This window comes from Balaenoptera borealis (assembly GCF_965194805.1).
Source record: "Balaenoptera borealis genome assembly, chromosome: 10".
Classification (NCBI taxonomy): domain Eukaryota; kingdom Metazoa; phylum Chordata; class Mammalia; order Artiodactyla; family Balaenopteridae; genus Balaenoptera; species Balaenoptera borealis.
In genome coordinates, this window is record NC_138874.1 from 86637846 (window position 1) to 86658236 (window position 20391).

The window sequence follows — 20391 nt, forward strand, 5'->3', positions numbered from 1 at the left end:
TCAGGATTCTGTCAGTATTTTTGTCCAGAGGTGTAAAGGCATTCAGGAAGGACCCTTCTCTGGGCCCATTTTCTTGCTTTTGCCCCTTTCCCACTGAGAGCAAACCATTAAACTGCCGAGTGAGCTCCTGCTCCACTGCTTAGCACCTTGCCCAAGTAATGTCTTTTGTTGGAGATCAGTTCTAAGTCTCTTTATACTCATGGTAGAGTAAGGTTATCAGTTCACAGAGGCAAAAATAAACACACAAACAAGCAAAACAAAGCAAGGCAAAACAACAAACCCGGGACTTCCCAAAGAGTTCCCTGTGCCCCTCCCGTCACACCTGCTTCTCTTTCCCACAGTGCGCTTTTGTTGATCCCAAGTTAATGAGTGTTAGGTGGGCCAGCTGAGGCCTCTGCTTACTTGCCCCTGGTCATGCTGCCTTGTCTCAGAAGAGGTGATGCTGGCCGTTAGTGTCATTTCTTAATGCTAATGCACTGACGTTTCATTTGAGGAAAAAATATCATTTCTTTTAGGATACAGATATAGATTTTCACAAGAATGTGGGAGAGTGTGGCAAAGTATTTTCACTTATGCTGTCATCATACTTAGTGGTCATAAGACTTGGCTCTGTGAGATCACTCTGGCAGGAATGAACCAAGAAGTTGGTGAGCAATGGGAAGAGACTAGTATTGGGCTTTTGCAATAGTCCAGTAGGTGAGAGATGATGGGGACCTGTACTAAGGCATTGATGGTGGGTGGATGGGGGAGAGGGATGGATGAGAGGAGCTGGATTTAAACAATATTTATGAGGTAGAGTTTGAGGTAGAGGGCTAGGTGGTTTGTTGGGAGGGAAGGAGAAGGAGATGTTAAGATTTATTCTCAAGTTTAGCTTTAGATGATTGGATTAATATTTATGAATAAGACTGGGAATGAGGGAGGGAGAGTGGATTTGGCAGGGGAGGAGGGAGATAATAAGTTCATCCTGGCACATCCTGGCACATGCTAAATATGAGATGTTTATAAGATATCAAGGCAGAGATATTCTGTTGGTTGCTGGAAATGTGGATGTAGAGCTTGGAGAGGTCTGGCCAAAATCAAGAGATAATGGGAGTTAGAGTTGGAGCATGGAGTCAATAGTTGAAAATATGAGCATTTAAAATATGAGTCACCCTGGAAAGTATAAGGAATGATTGTTATACAGCAGAAACTAACACAACATTGTAAGGCAATTATACTCCAATAAAGATGTTAAAAAATAAAAAATAAAACAACAATTATACTTAAAAAAAAAAAGAAAAGAAAAGAAAGTATAGGGAATGAAAACAGAAGAGATGAAGACTGGAACCCAAGGAAACACCAACAATAAAGGGATGGGAAAAGAAATGCCTTAAGAAGAGAGATTCAGAAAGAAAACCTAAAAAGGTAAGAGAAAGCCAAGGAGAGTCTGAACCCAGTAGCCAAGGGAGAGTGTGTTTTGAGACCAAAGTTTCTAGAAGAAGTGCCAAAGCTGCAGATTAGACGAGAAAGAGAATGGGAAGAGGTATCGTATTTTCTATTCTTCTAGCACCTCCCACCCCTGCCCTCTACTCCTGCCCCACAGTATAATGTTTTTGGGAATTGGGATGCACTTTATAATATTTCCTACCCACAGAGCCTTAATCCCTCCAGCAAAAACCCTTAAAACTCTAATGGCACATTTTACAGTGGAAGAGATGTGGTGATTGGGTTTGAGGATTTGGAGCTTATAAATATCCTTGGTGAAAACAGACTTAGTAGAATATTAAGAGGTTAAACAGCAGAAGTTAAGAAAGTAGGAACATTGAGCTTATTAGATAACTCAAGAAGTGAGGTGGTGGAGGGAAAGAGAGAGCTGACGTGAGGGATGAGTTGGATCAAGGGAAGAATGTTGCAGACTAGAGTGGACTTGATTATGTTTGAAGGATAAGAGCCAACAGGGGGGATTCCCTGGCGGTCCAGTGGTTTAGGACTCCGTGCTTTCACCGCCAGACCCAGGTTCAATCCCTGGTCAGGAAACTAAGATCCTGCAAGCTGCATGGTGCAGCCAAAAAAAAAAAAAAAAAAGAGCCAATGGAAGGAAGATGGACTCATTCATTAACAAATATTTATTGAGCAAAGAGTATATGTCACGCACTGTTCTAGGCACTGAGGATACAGTGGAAAGCAAAACAAAATCCTTGACTTCACAGGGTTTATGTTCTGGTTGGAGGGGTGGGGTGAGGGCAGACAGATAATTAGCAAAAAAAAAAAAAGTAAGATGTATGGTATGTTAGTGATAAGTACTAAGAAAAAATCAAAGCAGGAAAGGGAGTTGAGAAGTATTGGGAGGTTACAATTTTACATAAGGTGGTAAAATAGAAGGTGATTGGGAAGAAAGACCTTAAAGAGGTAAAGAAGTCCAGCATGTGGCTCTCTCTGGGAAGAATGTTCCAGGTGGCGAGGTCAGCAAATACAAAGTCCTGCAGAGAAATTAAGTGTTTAAGGAAGAACAAAGAAGCCAGTGTGGCTGAGTTGAAGAGAGGTGACAAGGAGGTGAGAGCTGAGGGACTTCCCTGGCTGTCCAGTGGTTAAGGCTCCATGCTTCAAATGCAGGGGGTGTGGGTTCAATTTCTGGTCAGGGAATAAGATCCCACATGCCATGTGGCCAAAAAAAAGGAAAAAAAAATGCAGGAGGTGAGAGCTGAGAGGTGGATTTGAACTAAACAGACTGTCTAGGGTCTTGCAGGCCATTGTTAACCTTTGGCTTTACTTATAGTGAAATGGGAAACCACTGTGGGTTTTGAGCAGAGTAGTGACTGGATCCAATTCACGTTTTGATAGGCTCCCTGTGGCTACTCTGTGGAGAATAGACTGAAAGGGGGCAAGGGTGGAAGAGAGAGATCAGTTGGGAGGCTACTGCAATAATACCAGTGAGAGATGATTGTGTCTAGTCCTAGGTGGTAGCAGTAGAAGTTGTGAGAAATGATTGGATTTTAAAAAATTCAGGTAGAGTTGATTTACAATATTATATTACTTTTGAGTGTATAGCACAGTGATTCAAAATTTTTATAGATTATACTCTATTTAAAGTTATTATAAAATATGGGCTATATTCCCTGTGCTGTACAATATATCCTTGTAGTTTATTTATTTTATACGTAGTAGTTTGTATCTCTTAATGCCCTGCCCCTGTCTTGCTCCTCCCCCTTCCCTCTCCCCACTGGTAACCACTAGTTTTTTCTCTATGTCTGTGAGTCTGTTTCTGTTTTGTTACATTCATTCATTTGTTTTATTTTTTAGATTCCACATATAAGTGATAACATACAGTATTTGTCTTTCTCTGTCTGACTTATTTCATTAAGCATAATACCTATCTATGTTGTTACAAATGGCAAAATTTCATTCTTTTTTATGGCTGAGTAGTATTCCATTGTATATATATACCACATGTTCTTTATCCATTCATCTGTTTATGGACACTTAGGTTGCTTCCATATCTTGGCTGTTGTAAATAGAGCTGCTGTGACCAATGGGGGTGCATGTATCTTTTCCTTGAATCTGTGTTTTTGTTTTCTTTGAATATATACACAGGAGTGGAATTGCTGGATCATGGTATTTCTCATGGTATTTCTATTTTTAGTTTTTTGAGGAACCTTCATACTGTTTTCCATAGTAGCTGCACCAACTTATATTCCCAAAAACACTGTACAAGGGTTCCTTTTCTCCGCATCCTCGCCAACATTTGTTGTGTTCTTTTTGATGATAACCATTCTAACAGGTGTGAGATAGTATCTCGTTGTGGTTTTGATTTGCATTTTTCTGATGATTAACAATGTTGAGCATGATTACTATTTTTGACAACATATTTTACATATTTCTGTTTTGTGTATCCCTTAACTGCTTATTGCAGATATAGATGATTTTATCACTTTTGTCTTTTAACTTTGCTACTAGCTTTGTATGTGGTTGACTTACTACCTTTATTGTATATTTGCCTTTACTGATGAGCTTTTTCCTTTTGTAATTTTCATGTTTTTAGTTATGGCCTTTTCTTATGTCTTAGAGAAGTCCGTTTAACATTTCTTGTAAAACTGGTTTGGTGGCGCTGAACTCTTTTAGTTTTCGCTTGTCTATGAAACTTTTGATCTCTCCATTAAATCTGAGCGAAAGCCTTGCTGAGTAGAGTATTCTTGGTTGTAGGTTTTTCCCTTTCATTACTTTAAATATATTGTGCCACTCTCTTCTGGCCTGCAGAGTTTCTGCTGAAAAGTCAGCTGATTATGCTTGATATAATCTTAGAGGTCTCTTAAACTTTCCTCATTTCTTTTTATTCTTTTTTCTGTTCAGCATCAGTGATTTCCTCTACTCTGTCTTCTGGTTCGCTGATCCATTCCTCTATATCATTTAGTCTGTTGTTGAGTCCTTCTAGTGTATTTTTCATTTCAGTTATTGTATTCTTCATCTCTGTTTGGTTCTTATTTTTATTTTCTCTTTGTTAAAAACTTCTAACTTCTCACTCTGTTCATCCATTCTTCTCCTGAGTTCGTTGATCTTTACAATCATTACCTTGAATTCTTTATTGGATAGATTGCCTATCTCCACTTCACTTAGTTTTTCTTCTGGGATTTTATCTTGTTTCTTCCTTTGGAACATGTTCCTCTGTCACCTCATTTTGCCTAAGTTGCTGTTTTTATTTCTATGTATCTGCCAGGTTGGTTATATTTCCCAACCTTAGAGAAGTGAGCAGATGTCCTATGAGTCCCAGCAGCACACTCCCTGCTGGTCACCAAAGCTATATGCTCTAGGGGTGCCCCTATGTGGGCTGAGTCCTTCTGTTGCAGCAGGCTGACTGCTGTGGATGGTCTGGTAGGTGTGGCTGGCCCCCAGTCTGGTTGGTTTCCAGGTCCTGCCTTGTGTGGGGGCTGCTAGCTGCTGGTTGGTGGGGCTGGGTCATAAGGCAGCTGGCTGCAGAACCCCAGGGGTCTCAAGCCTAGCGCTGGCTCACTGGTGGGCAGAGCCAAGTTTTGGGGTGGTGGTTGTGGTGTCAGGGTTCCCTGATCTAGTGTTGGCCTGGTGGTGGGTGGAGCTTGTTCTTGACATGGCTAGCTGTGGGTTCTGGGGTGTCCTAAAGCTGGTGCTGGCCTGCTGGTGAGTGGGGCTGAACCTGGGGCAGCTGGCTGAGTAATCCAAGGTATCTCAGAGCTGGTGTTGACCTGAGTGGGTGGGGCTAGAGCCCAGGGGATCCCAGGGATAATGTTGGCCCACTGGTGGGTGGACACATGTCTCAAGGTCTCTGGCTACAGGGCCCTGGGGGTCCTGAAGCTGGTGTCAGCCTGCTGGTGGGTGGGGCTGGATCTCAGGGAGTCCCAGGGCTGGTGCTGGCCCACTGGTGGGCAGAGCCAGATCCTAGAGTCTCTGGCTCCAGAGCCCAGGGGTCCAAGAGCAGGTGTTGGACTGCTGGTGGGTGGGGCCAGTTCCTGACACAGCTGGCTGCAGGATCTGGGATGTACTGGAGTTTGTGTTGGCCTGCTGGTAAGTGAGGCCCCATCCCAGTGTGGCTGGCTGAGGGGCTCAACTTGCCTCGGAGCTGGTGTTGATCTGCTGGTGGGCAGAGCTGGGGCCCAGTGGGTCCTGGGGTTGGTGCCTACCTGCTGGTGGTGGGCTGGGTCCTTCCGTGGCAGGATGCAGGGCTGCGGTTGTCCTGGGGCTGGTGTCTGCCCACTAGTGGGTGGGGCCAGGGCCCGGGGTGTCCTGGGGCTGGTGCCTGCACACTGGTGTGTGAGGCTAGGTTCTGGGTCCTCTGATGGACAGGGCTGTGTCCAAGGATGGCTCTGGGCTCAGGGGATCTTAAGGCAGCCTGCCTGCTGTGGGTGGGGCTGTGTCCTGGCCTGACTAGTTGCTTGGCCCGAGGCATCCCAGTACTGCTGCTTAGTGGCTGGTGAGCGGGGCTGGGGCTAGGTCCCAAGACTAATAAAGTAGAGGGAGGATTCCAAAATGGAGCTTGCTAGCACCAGTATCCACACAGTAGAATGAGCTCCAAAAAATGCCTGCTGCCAGTGCCTGTGCCCCCAGGGTGAGCTCCAGTTGCCTCCTGCCTCTCTGGGAGACTCTCCAAGATCATCAGGTGGGTCTGAGCCAGGTTCCTTTCAAATGACTGCTTCTGCCCTGGGTCCTGGAGCATGTGAGATTTTGTGTGAGCCCTTTAAGAATGGAGTCTCTATTTCCCACAGCTCTCTGGGTCTCCCAAAAGTAAGCCCCATTGGCCTTCAAAGCCAAACGTTCTGGGGGCTCGACTTCCTTATGCAGGACCCTAGGGCTGAGGTGCCCCATGTGGGGCTCATACCCTCGCTTTTTGGGGAGAACCTCTGCAATTGTAATTATTCTTTCCTTTGGGGGGGTCACCCACCTGGGGATATGGGTCTTGACTATATTGTGCCTCTGCCCCTCCTACCCATCTCATTGTAGTTCCTTCTTTATATCTTTTCTGGTAGGTTCTGGTCTTTCTCATCAATAGTTGCTCTGTAAATAGTTGTAATTTTGGTGTGCCCATGAGAAGATATAAGCTTCCTACTCTACCCTCTTGGGAACTCTCCCAAGAAGTGATTGGATTTTGAAGGCAGAGCCAATAGTATTTCCTGACTGGATCTGGATGGAAAACAAAGAGAGAAGCACATTTCTTTCCAAGGTTTTGGGCCTTCCAAAAACTAGAAGGATGGAGTGGCCTTGAGCTGAAATGGAAAGACTGTAGGAGGAACATGTTTGAGTGGGAAGCTCAGGATCTCAGTTTTGGATGTTTTAAGTTTGAGATGCCTTTGATAAGAAATGCCTGTTTGGGATTTCCCTGATGGTCCAGTGGTTAAGACTCCCCACTTCCACTGCAGGGGGCGCAGGTTCGATCCCTGGTCAGGGGACTAAGATCCTGCATGCTGCGCAGCATGGCCAAAAAAAAAAAAAAAAATAGAAAAAAGAAAAGAAATGCCTATTTGACATGGAGTTTTTGAATTAAGCAGATGAATATACAAGTCTGGAGTTCAGGGGAGAAGACTGTGCTGGAGACCCTAATTTGGGTCATTAGGTTGTGTTTAAACTCAGTGAGACTGGATTTAAATGCAACGAGACTGGATGAGAACACCAAAGGAGTGAATGTAGATAGAAAAGAAATTCCAAGGACTGAGCCTTGGGATGCTACAAATTTAATGGTTGGGGACAAGAGGAGAAATCATCCAACAAGACTGAGAAAGAGTGTGTGTGTGTGTGTGTGTGTGTGTGTGTGTGTGTGTGTTGGAGTGGGAGGAGGGGGATAAACTAGGAGAGTATGTTGTCCTGAGATCCAAGTAAAGAAAGTGTGTTAAGAGGAGGAAGTGGTTGGCTGGATCTAATGCTGCTCATGGGTCAAATAAGGTGAAACCAAGACTTGACCATTGCATTTAGCACAGTGGAGGTCCATGGTGATCTCGGTAAGAGCCTGTTTGGTGGAGTGCTGGGAGCAAAATTCTCACTGGAGTTCATCCTGTTGCTTCTCCTCTCCCCCTCCTCCCTCCCTGAACTAAGGAGGAATCAGTGGTACCTGAAGAACATGGTTGAGTGTGAGGGAGGCATGGTTCCTCAAAGGAAATTCAGAGTCCTAGTGCCAGAAGAAGGGGAAATGGATTCTTGGCAGACGATACAGCAAATGTTCACTTTAGCTAGAAATAGCCTGTTTCTGTCCTGTGTATCCTATTTACAGTCTCCAGTATCAGTTCTCTGTAAAGATTTTTAGGAATGGAAACTTTTATAGGAAGGCATGTAACCCCTGGTGCTGATAGACCATCCAGATTGCAGACATTTTCTCTGAAAGAAAAGCCAGAGGCCCTACAGGGCTAGGAAGTGTGTTCTTTTACAAATGTGTCTTTCTCAGTGTGCTCACTCCAGCATTCAGACTGTGAAGATAGCCCAAACCCCAGGCTCCTAGTCACTGTTACACTTTCCAGAACTGCCTTATGGTTTCATATGGTGTATCTGTTTGCAAAATCCAATGATTTGGAGGACTTTACACTTTTAGGGAGATTAAGGGCAGGGTAGGAGTAGGAAATCACAATTCAAACGTGGTCTAGATATTTCTGTATTTGGCATTTTAAAAAGACTCAGTGAATGTTAGCACTGGAAGGGACTTGAGTATTCTCAAATCTCTTCATTAAAATAGAAATAATTACATTACTGTCTTTTAAAATTACACAAATAATACAAGTTTATTACAGAAAATTTGGGATACATAAAGAACAAGTAGGAAAATAAAAATTCTCTGTAAGCTCACTGTTCATACCTCTTTGTCATGTCCTTCTCTTGTTCTCTTCTTTCTCTTACTTTTTATTGTTTATTATTATTATTTATTTTTTTAAAATTTGGAGCCATGTTATTCATACTGATTGCAATCTTCAATTTTACTTTATAATTTGTCATGACAATCAAATGGCTTTTACCGTATGATTTTTAATGACTGCATATAGTATTCCATCATTTGAACATATACCATGTACTTATTTAATGATTACCTTTTATGGAATATTTAGGAAATTTCCAAATATTTTACTATTATAAAAACTGTTGTGGATCAATCTCAGTGCATGTCTTTGAAGATTTCTTTAGGATAAATTCCTAAAAGTAGAATTTCTAAATTGTTCTCCAAATTACAGCAGTATCTGAGTGACAGAAACACTGAAGTCCTGAGTTAGGAAGGAATATGCCCAAGTTACTCAGCTGGTCAGTGGCTGAGTGTGTTTTGGAGTCCAGCTCGCTGTCTTTTGAGAGACCCTTTTCCTTGACACCATGCTTCCTGTTACATTTCAGCTTCTTGTTAGTGATGTCCTGCAGGATCGCTTAGACCTTGATGACATATAATTTTTTCCTGCAAACTTTCACTCATGCCAAACTAGTCCTCTAATTCATCTGTGGGCGTGAACTCTGAACAGTTAGAGACACCTGTTTTCATGAGAGACGATGGTGCTCCTCAGATACCTTTCCCCTTTAGGGTGACAAATATTTCTCTATTAGTCAAGAGCCATACCCACTAGACATTTCCTCATACACATAAAGTGTTCCTGAGGTTTCTCTGACTTCTTTTTACCCTTATTGGTTATATACTTTCTTTCCAAATCCTGCTTCACAGTAGGGCTTCTCTATAGGAAGGCCACCTTCCAGTGGACTCCAGTGATTGAGTCCCTCTCCTGCCCCAGTCGTGGTTCACTTTGACTCACCCCAAGCCATCCAACCAGTTGGCAGAAACACAGCAAGGCCTACACGTTAGAGCAAGTTGTACTGGTGGCTCTTCCATAACTGAGAAACTTTTAAAAGGCAATGGCGATTTGGCCAATTCTTAGCCTATAAGACCTTCCCCAATTTACAAATATATTTATTAGGTTGAAGCTTTTGAAACTGACAGTTTTGTACGGTCAAAAATTGTCAAGTATTGGCAATTTCTTATGATTCATCCTAATATGTAAAATGATCCTAGATGTCAAAAATATGCTATAGAAAACATACCAGTTACACATCTCAGAATATCCCCAAGATAGATTCCAGAAGGTCTGCCACTGACCCCTGAACACCCAAACAGGGCTGTGTTTCTCACATATCAAAAAGCAAAGTTTTTTGGTTTTTTTAAAAAAAATGTCCATTGTTGTTGAAGAGGTGGCCCAAATTGTTGGCGAGATTGTTGGCAATGGGTAAACTTTTTTAGAGGGAAATGTGGCTATAATTATTCAAAGCCTTAAAAATGTGCACACTCTGACCCAGAACATCTACTATGAAAACTCACCCTAAGTAAAGCAGCCTGGATGTGTGCATAGATGTGCCTTCAAGGATATTTATTAGAGCATTGTTTGTAATGGTGAACAACTAGAAATAACCTAATGTATATGTCTAGGTGAAACAACCAAATAATTAAATGATGTTGTGAAAGAATTCCCAAGGACAAGAGAAAAAAAGCATTGTTGGGAGAAAAACAAGTTATAAAGTTGAACAATCAAGACCCATTTTGTTAAAATATTTAATAAATGTAGACATGAAATATATACAGGAGGAAGACTGGCAAGATATATAGTGAAAAAAGGACTATGAAAGTCCATAAAAGGACTATTTATGGGTGATCAAAAGAGTGAATTTTCTTTTCCTCTTTTACACTTTTCTGTATTTTCCTAATTTTTAACAGTAAGCATATAATATTTTGCAATCATAAAAAAAATCTGTCGTGGAAAACTTTTAATGTTAAATTAAAAGTAACTAATTGACTAGTAAAAAATTAAGCAGGTAAGAAATACTCATGAATTTCAAATAGCAGAAACAGGTGAAAATAAGAATGAAAGTGAAATGAGGAAATTATATTGGATTAAAAAAGAACATGTGTTTACAAAACTGAAAACTGTTAAACTCTTAGCGTATGGGTATAGTAAGATTGGCAACGATGCTCCTTTGCCTTGTAAATGAAGTTTCCCAGCACAGAACAATAGATCCACTAGAGGACATGAGGAAATCAAATAAGTCTCAAAGCGGAACAGGCCTTGATAACCGCCTAGTTCAGTGGCTACAGGAATTTTTTTTTTTTTTAATAAATTTATTTATTTATTTATTTTTGGCTGTGTTGGGTCTTCGTTTCTATGCAAGGGCTTTCTCTAGTTGTGGCAAGTGGGGGCCACTCTTCATCGCGGTGCACGGGCCTCTCACTATCGCGGCCTCTCTTGTTGCAGAGCACAGGCTCCAGACGTGCAGGCTCAGTAATTGTGGCTCACGGGCCCAGTTGCTCCGCGGCATGTGGGATCTTCCCAGACCAGGGCTCGAACCCGTGTCCCCCGCATTGGCAGGCAGATTCTCAACCACTGCGCCACCAGGGAAGCCCAGGAATTTTAAAATTTGATGGACTGTCAGGATTTTTCTTTTTAAAAAGTCAATATCAATTTTTACCAAAGTAATACATGCATATAATTAAAAGTCAAGTTTAATAATCATAGCAAAGAACTGCAGTCGCCCATCCCATCACTTTCTACCCTCCCCTCACCCTTAAACCCTATTCTCCAGAGTAGCCCTTTAAATCTTTTTAGGATTTCTTTTGCCATTTGTGCTTCCTCTGCTAATTTAGATGTTATCTGTTGCTTTCTATTGTGGTAGCTGAGTACTTTGCTTTCTTACATTCCCCCAGGGTTGTCCTCTCCATACCACTTCCATATAGTGATATCACAATTTTTGGTTAAATCAGTATCCAATATTTACCTTAGCATGTCTAGGTAAGTATTGTTTGTGCCTTAGATTTCCTTTCCTGTACAACTTTTCATTTTTGCTGGTGTTAATAAGGTCTCATTTCTTCATCTATGTCTCTAATAGTAATTTTTTTTGCAAACCCTTTGATATAATTTCCTACATAGTAATCTTTTCTTTTTTGTCCCTCTTCTTTTCCTGTCTGTCCTTCTTTTTTTAAATTTATTTATTATTTTTATTTATTTTTTAAGGCAAATCCATTTATTTATTATTTTTGGCTGTGTTGGGTCTTCGTTGCTGTGTGCGGGCTTTCTCTAGTTGCAGCGAGCGGGGGCTACTCTTCGTTGTGGTGCACAGGCTTCTCACTGTGGTGGCTTCTCTTGTTGTGGAGCACGGGCTCTAGGTAAGCGGGCTTCAGCAGTTGTGGCACGTGGGCTCAGTAGTTGTGGCGCATGGGCTCAGTAGTTGTGGCGCGTGGGCTCTAGAGTGCAGGCTCAGTAGTTGTGGCCCACGGGCTTAGTTGCTCCACGGCACGTGGTATCTTACTGGAGCAGGGCTTGAGCCCGTGTCCCCTGCATTGGCAGGCAGATTCTTAACCACTGCACCACCAGGGAAGTCCCCCTGTCTGTCCTTTTTTAAAACCTCCTCTCTGAATCTGTTGTCCTGTTCTAGTCTAAGCTGGCTGCTCTCCTGGCCAGCTGCATAGTTGTCTTGTTGGGCTTCCCTTGACCTCTCTCCTGTGTTGATTCTCAGTTTGTATTGTATCTCTTCCTCTTTCTAGGTTCACTACCTCATTTGGGTGGAGCACACCCTTCAGTAACTTCCTGAGAAAAGGTGCATTGGAGGAAAAATGTTGAGGCCTTTGTGTATCAGAATTTTGAAGTTCAATGCTATTCTTATTCCCAATTATTGTTATATCACTTGCTCCTCCCACCCCACCCTCTGTTTCCAGGAAGCATTTAGGATTTTTCTTTATCCCTTATGTACTAAAATTTATGCTGATGTACTTTGGTGTGTGTTTTTCATCTATTGTGTTAGGCATTCAGCCCCTCCCATCTGGCAACTCAGATCTTTCAGTTCTGGGAAATTTTCTCATATGGTTTCTTTGATAATTTCCTTCCCACGATTTTCTCTGTTCTCTCTTTCTAGAAGGCCTATTAGTCAGATGTCTCTCTTGTGGTAATAATTTTCATTTCATTTGTTTTCTCTCTTTACTCTTTGACAGTTGGCTCTACCTTCTAGGATATTTCCTCAACTTTATCTTTCAACCATTTGTTAAAATTTCTTATTTCAGTTATTATAGTTTAAATTTGTAAAAGCTTGTTTTTATTTTCTGATCTCTTTAAACAAAACTGTACACACTTTTGGTCTCATAGATGTAATATTTTCTTATTTCTCTGAGGCTAGAAATTGAAGCTTTCTCCTGTTTCCTCTTTTTGTTGTTGTTTGTTTTCATTTCTGTCCTTCATGTTGAAGACTTTTTTTACATATTATTATTATCTTCACACAATTCTATCCGGTTGATATTATTATTATCCTCATTTTATAGTTAATGGGTCTTAGAGAGTATATCATTGTTTTATTTTTCTCACCATGGATGTCTGAAAAAGTCATCAGGGACCAGCCACATCCACAGTCCAGCTTCTCAATCAAGTTGGATTCTCTATTGAATCCTTAAAGTTTCTTCTTACCCTCCTATATTTTACCTCCCCGCAATACCCAGAGACAGTTGTCTTACTATATTAGACAGCTCTGTTAGAAAAATCTGATCGTTCTAATGTTTAATTGAAACATTTCTCCTTCCCTGCATTTTTCCTCTGACATTAGCACTAGTTCTGTCCTCTGGGCCATAGAGATATGGACCAAATCTAAATCCCCCTCCATAGGATAGTCCCTTAGATATTTGAGAGGATATTGTCATGACTCCTCTGTGTCTGCCATTCCCCAGCCTGAAGAGGCCTAGTCTCTCCTACTGTATTTCGCTCTTTTGTCAAGCTCCAGTTGGCTAACAGTTTGGAAAGCTTTGGATCAGCTCCTGGCTGTCGAGGTCTCACTTTAAGTGTAGTATCTGTAACTTAATGCAGACTCCAGATGTGCTTTGAAACACTGAGCCTTGAATGGGGTAGTCTCATTTTATTTATATTTATTTATTTATAGCAATTTAAAAAATTTTTTATACAGCACGTTCTTATTAGTTATCTGTTTTATACATATTAGTGTATACATGTCAATCCCAATCTCCCAGTTCATCCCACCACCCCCCTCCCCCACCACTTTCCCCCCTTGGTGTCCATACGTTTGTTTGTGTCCTGCCATTGGTTTAGTTTTAGCCTGGGAAGTTTCATGTGCATCTTTTCCTAGTAGGTGATAGTTTTGATAAGTTTCTCACAAATTTTAATTTCTGGGCTGCTTTTGATTAGTGTTATGGGTTTTTTTTTTGTTGGGTGTGGGGAGGTGGGAGATGCAGGGAGATGGGGATGCAGGGAGGTGAGGGATGAGGGGAGGTGGGGATTCAGGGAGGTGAGAGATGCAGGCAGGTGGGGGTGTAGGGAGGTGGGGTCAGGAAGGTGAGGAGTGAAGAGGTAGAGGGTGTAGGGAGGTGGGGTGCAGGGAGGTGAGGGGGTACAGGTGGGTAGGGGCAGGGAGGTGGGGCACAGAGTCTGCATCTGAGTCCTGTCTCCACGGGTCACCTGATTATTGCTGGAAAGCCTCTGTGAGGGTAGAGCCTTAGGGTTTGTTGCCAGGACTGAATAAGAAAGCCCATGAAAGCACTCATTACAGTGTCAGGAGGACAGCAGGCACCCAACAAAAGTTAGGTACGATTAAGTGAGGTGAAGTTAAGATCTAAGAAATGAGAAGGCAGAAACTGGGGGAGGATGTGGCAAGGGGAACATACAGCAGGAAAAGGAAACAGCATATGCCAAGGCCCTGCATCGGGAAGAGGCTTGGTTCGTGTAAGGGACAGGGAGGGTGTCAGGGACGGAAGTGTCTAGTGAAGGGTTGGGGGTGGGGGACTCTCTGTTAGTTACTATTTTAACTTCTTAGGATTTCCTTTTCCAGGCCAGTTGCACTTGACCTTGGATAGTATTAACCCCACACAGAGGTGCTAAGGTGATATTGAAAAATGGAAAGATCTTGTTAACGTAAAGTGCATAAATAAAAACTATAATATGCATATTTGAAAAGGAAAACACAACATAAACAGGGTTGTTCCAGGCACCATGTTGAGCATTTTGTACACATTACCTCACTGGACCTTTATAGTAATCTTAAGAGATGAGAACTACTGTTATTCCCATATTAGAAGTGAGGAAGTGAGGGCAATGCCTCATATAACTAGGAGGGCCAAAGGTGAGATGCAGACCTAGAAATGCCAGACTCAAGGCTGATAGTGTTGTTACCTAAAGAAATGAAGCTCACCCATTACACTTCGTGCTAATTATAGCTGATATTGTTGAATGGAATTATCTAATTTACTAAGGTATAATGCATCTTTCCCTTTTCTTTAAGAGAGCACACCAAACATTAAAAAAAATGTATCTGATAGGTCAAGGTGATGACATTGACATTCTGAGTATTAATTTTTATGGTTCTTTATGAGCAGTGATTAAGTCTTATTCATATTTATATATCCAGTACCAAGCACATTCCAGGCAATCAAATATGATTCAGATCAGTGCACGCATGAGTTATATGAATGAGTGCATAATTAATGGATGAATGAATGGATGAAATTATAAAACAGTAATGACTATTAAAGTTTTTAGGTCTATTAGTATTTTTAGACTTATTTGCCCCTATACTAAATCCTAAATAGACTGCTTTGCTCTGTGAGTTCATATGTCTGCTCTTTGTACATTTTTTCCTTCCTGTCAGTGTTCTAAATGGGATATCCATAGACATGACATATGCCTGCAGCTCTGCAGATGGGAGAGAGTGAAAGGAAGTTGCCTTGGTTAGTTCAGATCATCATGTCCAAGGGAGAGGAATAAACTCATGTTTGATCCAGGCCATGGCCATATTTAAGGGTTTTGATCTGAGGTGTGGGGTCCAGCTCCAGGGAGCATCTGGGGAGTACATTCTTGGTCTGTAGCCAAATCGTCAGGTAGGGAGATCTGTCTGCGTGAGCACCAGGGGGACATCAGAAACTGAATTTAGATCCTACTGGAAAGGAGCGGACTGAAACCAGTAGAGGGAGTCAGCCCCCTACCAGTTTGGTTAACATGTATGGCCAGACTCTAGTCCTGGGGCGGAAATGAAATGTAGCCAGACAGACTGGTATATGCTTTGGGATGGATTTAGCTAAAGAAGTTTTTCCACATTCTCCCAAAGGGGAGGTTAGAGTCCTTCCAGGGCACTTGACCCCAGGCATGGGAGCAATCACGGTTTTTCAGACGCTCTCCCGCTAAGGTGAAAAAGTTCCTAATATATTCCAGGACTTAGGTGGGGTTGCCCCTCAGGATGAAAACCAATTATATCTTTACCAGAGGAGGGCAAAGCTGGGCAGGGGCAAACAGAGAGGGACAAATTGCTGATGGAAGTTCAGTGAGTAGGAGCTTCTTTCTCTTCTTTGGACCTTCTTCCCTCTGGCTTGTTAATGTCTTTCTCAAAACACGCTGCTCTGACGTGTGTAGCTAATACTGCAGAGATAGCGCCATGAAGGCACTGATTTGCAGCGATCTATAAAGGACTTATGTTGTGCCAGCCCCTATTAAGTGCTTGACTTTCACTACCTCATTTACTCCTACAACAGCCCTTTTTGCCCGCAACTTTATGGTTGATTTATTGAGTGAAGAACTGAAAATCACTTTATGGGTGGTACATTTCCTTTGTGCATCACATCGAAAGTGAGATGTTGATGAACTGGGTGGATGGATGTGTCCAGAAAGGGGAAGAATCCAGAGGCCACATTATATAAGGAACATGTGCTGAAGGGAGTAGGGACATGAATGTGACTGGTACTAATATGGTAGTTCCAAGAAAAAATTGGAAACTTGCTCCTGGTCAGTCAGGAAGTTTAGCCAGAGGACTTTAAGGGACTGTCCAATATTGGAGGAAAGGGTTATTATAGGGCCATTTGAGGAAGTCCTGGGTCTTAGAACAGACAGTCATGAGCAGGGAGGATGTGAGGGAGGAAGAGAGAGAGAATTTCCCTGTTGCCTTACTGACTTCATCCTGCATTAGTTCATCTGAACACTTCCTGTTTGTTTGTTTCTCCACAGTCTTTCTATTGTTTTACCTATTTCTGAATTGATTCCCTGAAAGCTCTAAGGATGCTTTTTAAACTTCCGGTCCTCTGTATCACAAATCCTATTGGTTTTAGGATTCTTGGATGATAGTGGGAATGGCGAGGTGGAGACATAGAGAACATCTAAAATAAAAGGACACAGGGCTGGATGTGGAAGGCTTGTATACCCAGCCACATACAGATTGGACAAGTTCCCTTGCTCTTTAGCCTCAGCTTTTACATACCTGAAAACGGGATTTATGTATGTGTGTATATGTATCCTCTGTGTCCTAGAGAGTTTTTCTGAGGATCAGAAAAGAGAGTGGACATAAATGTGTTTGCAAACTGTTGTTGAGACCATCAAAATGTAAAGTTTTATGACTATCACTGTTGCTATTGTGACACTGCCATTTGCTGAACCTCGTTTAATTTGGAAGCTCCCTAATTCACAATGATTTGTGTAGTGGGGTCATTACCACGTTGGAGCCTTAAATGGAGACTTTTTCCATGATTCCTGAAAGGCCAACCACCCCAGAGTCACATGAGAACAGAAAGCAAATCTTATTTGTGAATTGGCTTCAAGTACTGTCAGTTTCAAATGGAGGTCTCGGGGGGTCCTTGGCTGGCACATCAAGGGGGCATTTCAAAGAAAAGAGGCTAAACCTTGAGTAGACCTCAGAGCAAATGTGCACTCTTCTCTTTGCTACTCCCTTTCTAAAAAGGAAAACAAATTCTACTTATTTGGGTGTGTGTAAGCTTATGTGTATCTGCTTATTCTAATCCTTTTTCCCCAAGCCTTCCTTTGCTTGTTCCATTTTATACATAGAATAATCTTCTAACATGCCCAGTTTTTATAAATATCTTCTATTTTAGGACTTTCACAGTATTCCTAGAAATTTTGCCTAAGTAGCACTGTGCCTTCTCTATTTCATAGGTCTGCATAAAAAACTCAATATCCATTTACATTCTTCCTGGCATTTTGATGGTAGGAAGAATATCTGAGTTTATTTTTAGGGCAAGTCACATAACAGAAAGGATAGCAAATATTTGTGGTTGCCTTGGGAACTCAGTTTCTAGATATTACTGATTATAGAAAGGAGGAACAGATTTGGAGATGGGACAATTTGTTGACCAAGAAATAGAACAGCAGGAGGCCCTGGAAGAGGGGTGGAAGGAAGTAGAAGATCTATGTAAAAAATACAGGTTCCTAGTCAAATTTTTTTTTCTTTTTGTCTGTTTCTGATTACTGTATACTGCCTTCCTGAGGGCAGAACATGGTGGGATGCTTTAATAACCAGGTGATTTTCTTCTTCAGTTTTGTTTTTTTGTTTTTTGTTTTTTGTAGGAAAGATCAGGATAGCAATTTGACTATTTGCCAAATTTTCCATAAGACAGAGTATCAAAGGGAAGAGACACTGAAGCCAAGAAATCCTGCTTTTTGTATTCCTGGATCTTTCTTGGAACAGCCCCTCATGAGTGACATCTGAAGATACACCACCAGCTGCTCATGAATACAAGTTCCTTAGAATACCCAGACTTTATGGGAGCACTGAAAACGTATTACGTGGTTTGTTGCCAGCATTTCCAGCACTGACTCTCACCAGCAACTCTTCACTCTGGCCAACCTCAGAGACATGGGGACTGCTGTGCACTCCGATGTCTCATGTAGACAGTGGGGGCTAACTGCAGGTGTGAAGGCCTGGAAGAAGATTCTGGCTTTACTCCCCAGCCACCCCAAGACCCTGGTAGACCCAGGAAGTGGAAATTCTGGAGGCCAATACTTGTATGGCCTTCTGAGTTGCACACTGCATCTGACTTGCTGTTCCCCCAGGAAACAGTTGATGTACACCCAGAATACTGAGGGCCCGTTGGAAAGCAGCCCTAGGCCTCAGTGTCCTTCTCCTGGAGCTGGCAGACAATGAGGAAGGAGGGGAGAGAGTTACTTGTGAAGGGGAGAAGAAGTAAAGCTGGAGGCTGGGGTGGGGTTAGAATTCAAGCATCAGGATGTGCAAGGCTCCAAGGCTCTCCCCACTCCATTCCATCAGGCCAGATTGGGATGGGGTGTGTTGCAGGGAGTTTAAGCCTAAGGGAGTGTGTATGTGTCAGGCACAGATGACATGGACTGGGTTCTTTTTTTTTTTTAATTGGTTTACCATTTTTTAATAGATTTATGTATGTATGTATGTATTTATTTATATATTTTTGGCTGCGTTGGGTCTTCGTTGCTGTGCACGGGCTTTCTCTAGTTGCGGCGAGCAGGGGCTACTCTTTGTTGCGGTGTGCAGGCTTCTCATTGTGGTGGCTTCTCTTGTTGCGGAGCACGGGCTCTAGGGTGCGCGGGCTTCAGTAGTTGTGGCTCGTGAGCTCTAGAGCGCAGGCTCAGTAGTTGTGGTGCACGGGCTTAGTTGCTCCGAGGCATGTGGGATCTTCCCGGACCAGGGCTCGAACCCGTGTCTCCTGCATTGGCAGGCAGATTCTTAACCACTGCGCCACCAGAGAAGCCCCGGACTGGGTTCTTTTACCTGAGGTTATAGGAGTTGACAGGCCCATACGGAGAAGTCAGGAAACACAGGTAACAGGCTCTATTGCTGCATATCAGCTGGAATGGGGGCCTCTTTGTTGCGGTTGTAGTGCCAGCTCATGTGAATGGACAGCTACTGTGGAAGTCTCCCCTTCTGATCATTCTTGCATGGCAAAAACTCCACTCTTCGCTGATTCTCTTCTCTGTTCTGCAGCATCTGCTGCAGTGGCTGGACAACTCCCCTCTGTTGTCACTAATTGATTTCAGGAGGGTCTCTTGTTCCAGGCCAACTCCATTGATCTTCCCCCCAAAAGAAGGTAGAGCAGGGTATTCAAGCATTCAGATGAACTGACTTCCAATCCTAGTTCTGCCTCTTACTAGCTGTATGACCTCAGGTTGGTAACTTAACTTCTCTGAGTATCAGTTTTCCTATCTGTACAATGGGATTAATATTAGCACTTAGTTTATAGCTTTGTTATAAATATTAAATGAGATCATGCAAGCCCAGCCCACACTTTGGCTCAAGCAGCAGTTGCTGGAACAATCTTTTGTGGCCAAGATCATAAGGTCACAGGACTGGAAGGTTAGTCACAAAACCCAACCTAGCAACTTATGAGACAGAAACCATCTGTTGCAACTTTTCTCAGAGGATGGCTATGTAAACTGGCTCCACTTGGCTGAAGGAAGTGGGTAGGTGGTAGGTGGGAGTGGCAGGGATAGAAGAGAAAAGAGTTAAATGATTATCAGTTCCTCCTGGTGATTAAGAGCATAGACTTCCCAGAGTCAGACAGGCTTGTGTTCAAATTCCAGCTCTGCACTCAGTGTCTGTGTGACCGTGAGCACATTACTAGACTCTCTGACCCCCAGTTTCCTCAAGCGCAAAGTGGGCTAATGATATCTACAGTGTTGGAGGATTTCGTGAATAATGCATGTAAAGTGCTTAGCACAGTGCCTGGTACCCAGCAAGCACATAACAAATGATGATGAACATGACTGTGAGGATGACGGGAGCTTTTCTGGTCTAGAGTCCTGCTCTTTCCATCTGAGGAGGTGGGAAGGAGACAGGGTAGGTACTGGGCAAAACTGGGTGCTGGTGAAGAAATAGATGTGTTAACTGAGGGCCTCATTTCTGAGCCACTCTCCTACTCCTGATCCCTTATGTCCTCCCACCCTGCTGCCCAGTGCCTGGGAGCTGCCTAAAGCCCTTTGCTCCTAAACCATCCCAAGGGGTGGTTTGCCCCTCTGCTTTCTATACTACTTCCAAACTCCTATTCTTTCTGTTCAGCTTTGCCACAGCCAGGCTTGGGGAACACAGTCCATCTCAACAATTCACTCTAAGGTGTGAAGGACCACACAGCTCCCTTCTACTTTTAAGGTCACCAGACTATTTCTTCTTTAACTCCTCCAAATTGGAAATTAGTTGAGTGAGAAGCAGTGG

The 20391-nt window shown here is 42.7% G+C and overlaps 1 protein-coding gene and 1 long non-coding RNA gene across 7 annotated transcripts in view; one reads left to right on the forward strand and one right to left on the reverse strand.

The window, feature by feature from the left end:
* LOC309635393 overlaps positions 1-13762 on the reverse strand; it is a 43864-nt gene extending 30102 nt beyond the window's left edge. Inside the window, exon 1 of the long non-coding RNA XR_014248811.1 lies at positions 5628-13762. This is a non-coding gene — a long non-coding RNA (uncharacterized lncRNA). The remainder of the gene's footprint in view (positions 1-5627) is intronic.
* Positions 1-20391, forward strand: part of ENTPD1 (ectonucleoside triphosphate diphosphohydrolase 1) — a 153395-nt gene that overhangs the window by 34484 nt on the left and 98520 nt on the right. The window contains exon 1 of one of the 6 annotated variants that reach the window (XM_082406531.1): positions 13887-18121. The exons of the other annotated variants lie outside the window; for them this stretch is intronic. Coding sequence (XP_082262657.1) covers positions 18067-18121 — 55 coding nt within the window. The 5' untranslated portion in view covers positions 13887-18066. Of the gene's footprint in view, positions 1-13886; positions 18122-20391 lie in introns of those variants that run through there. 6 annotated transcript variants of the gene reach the window in all.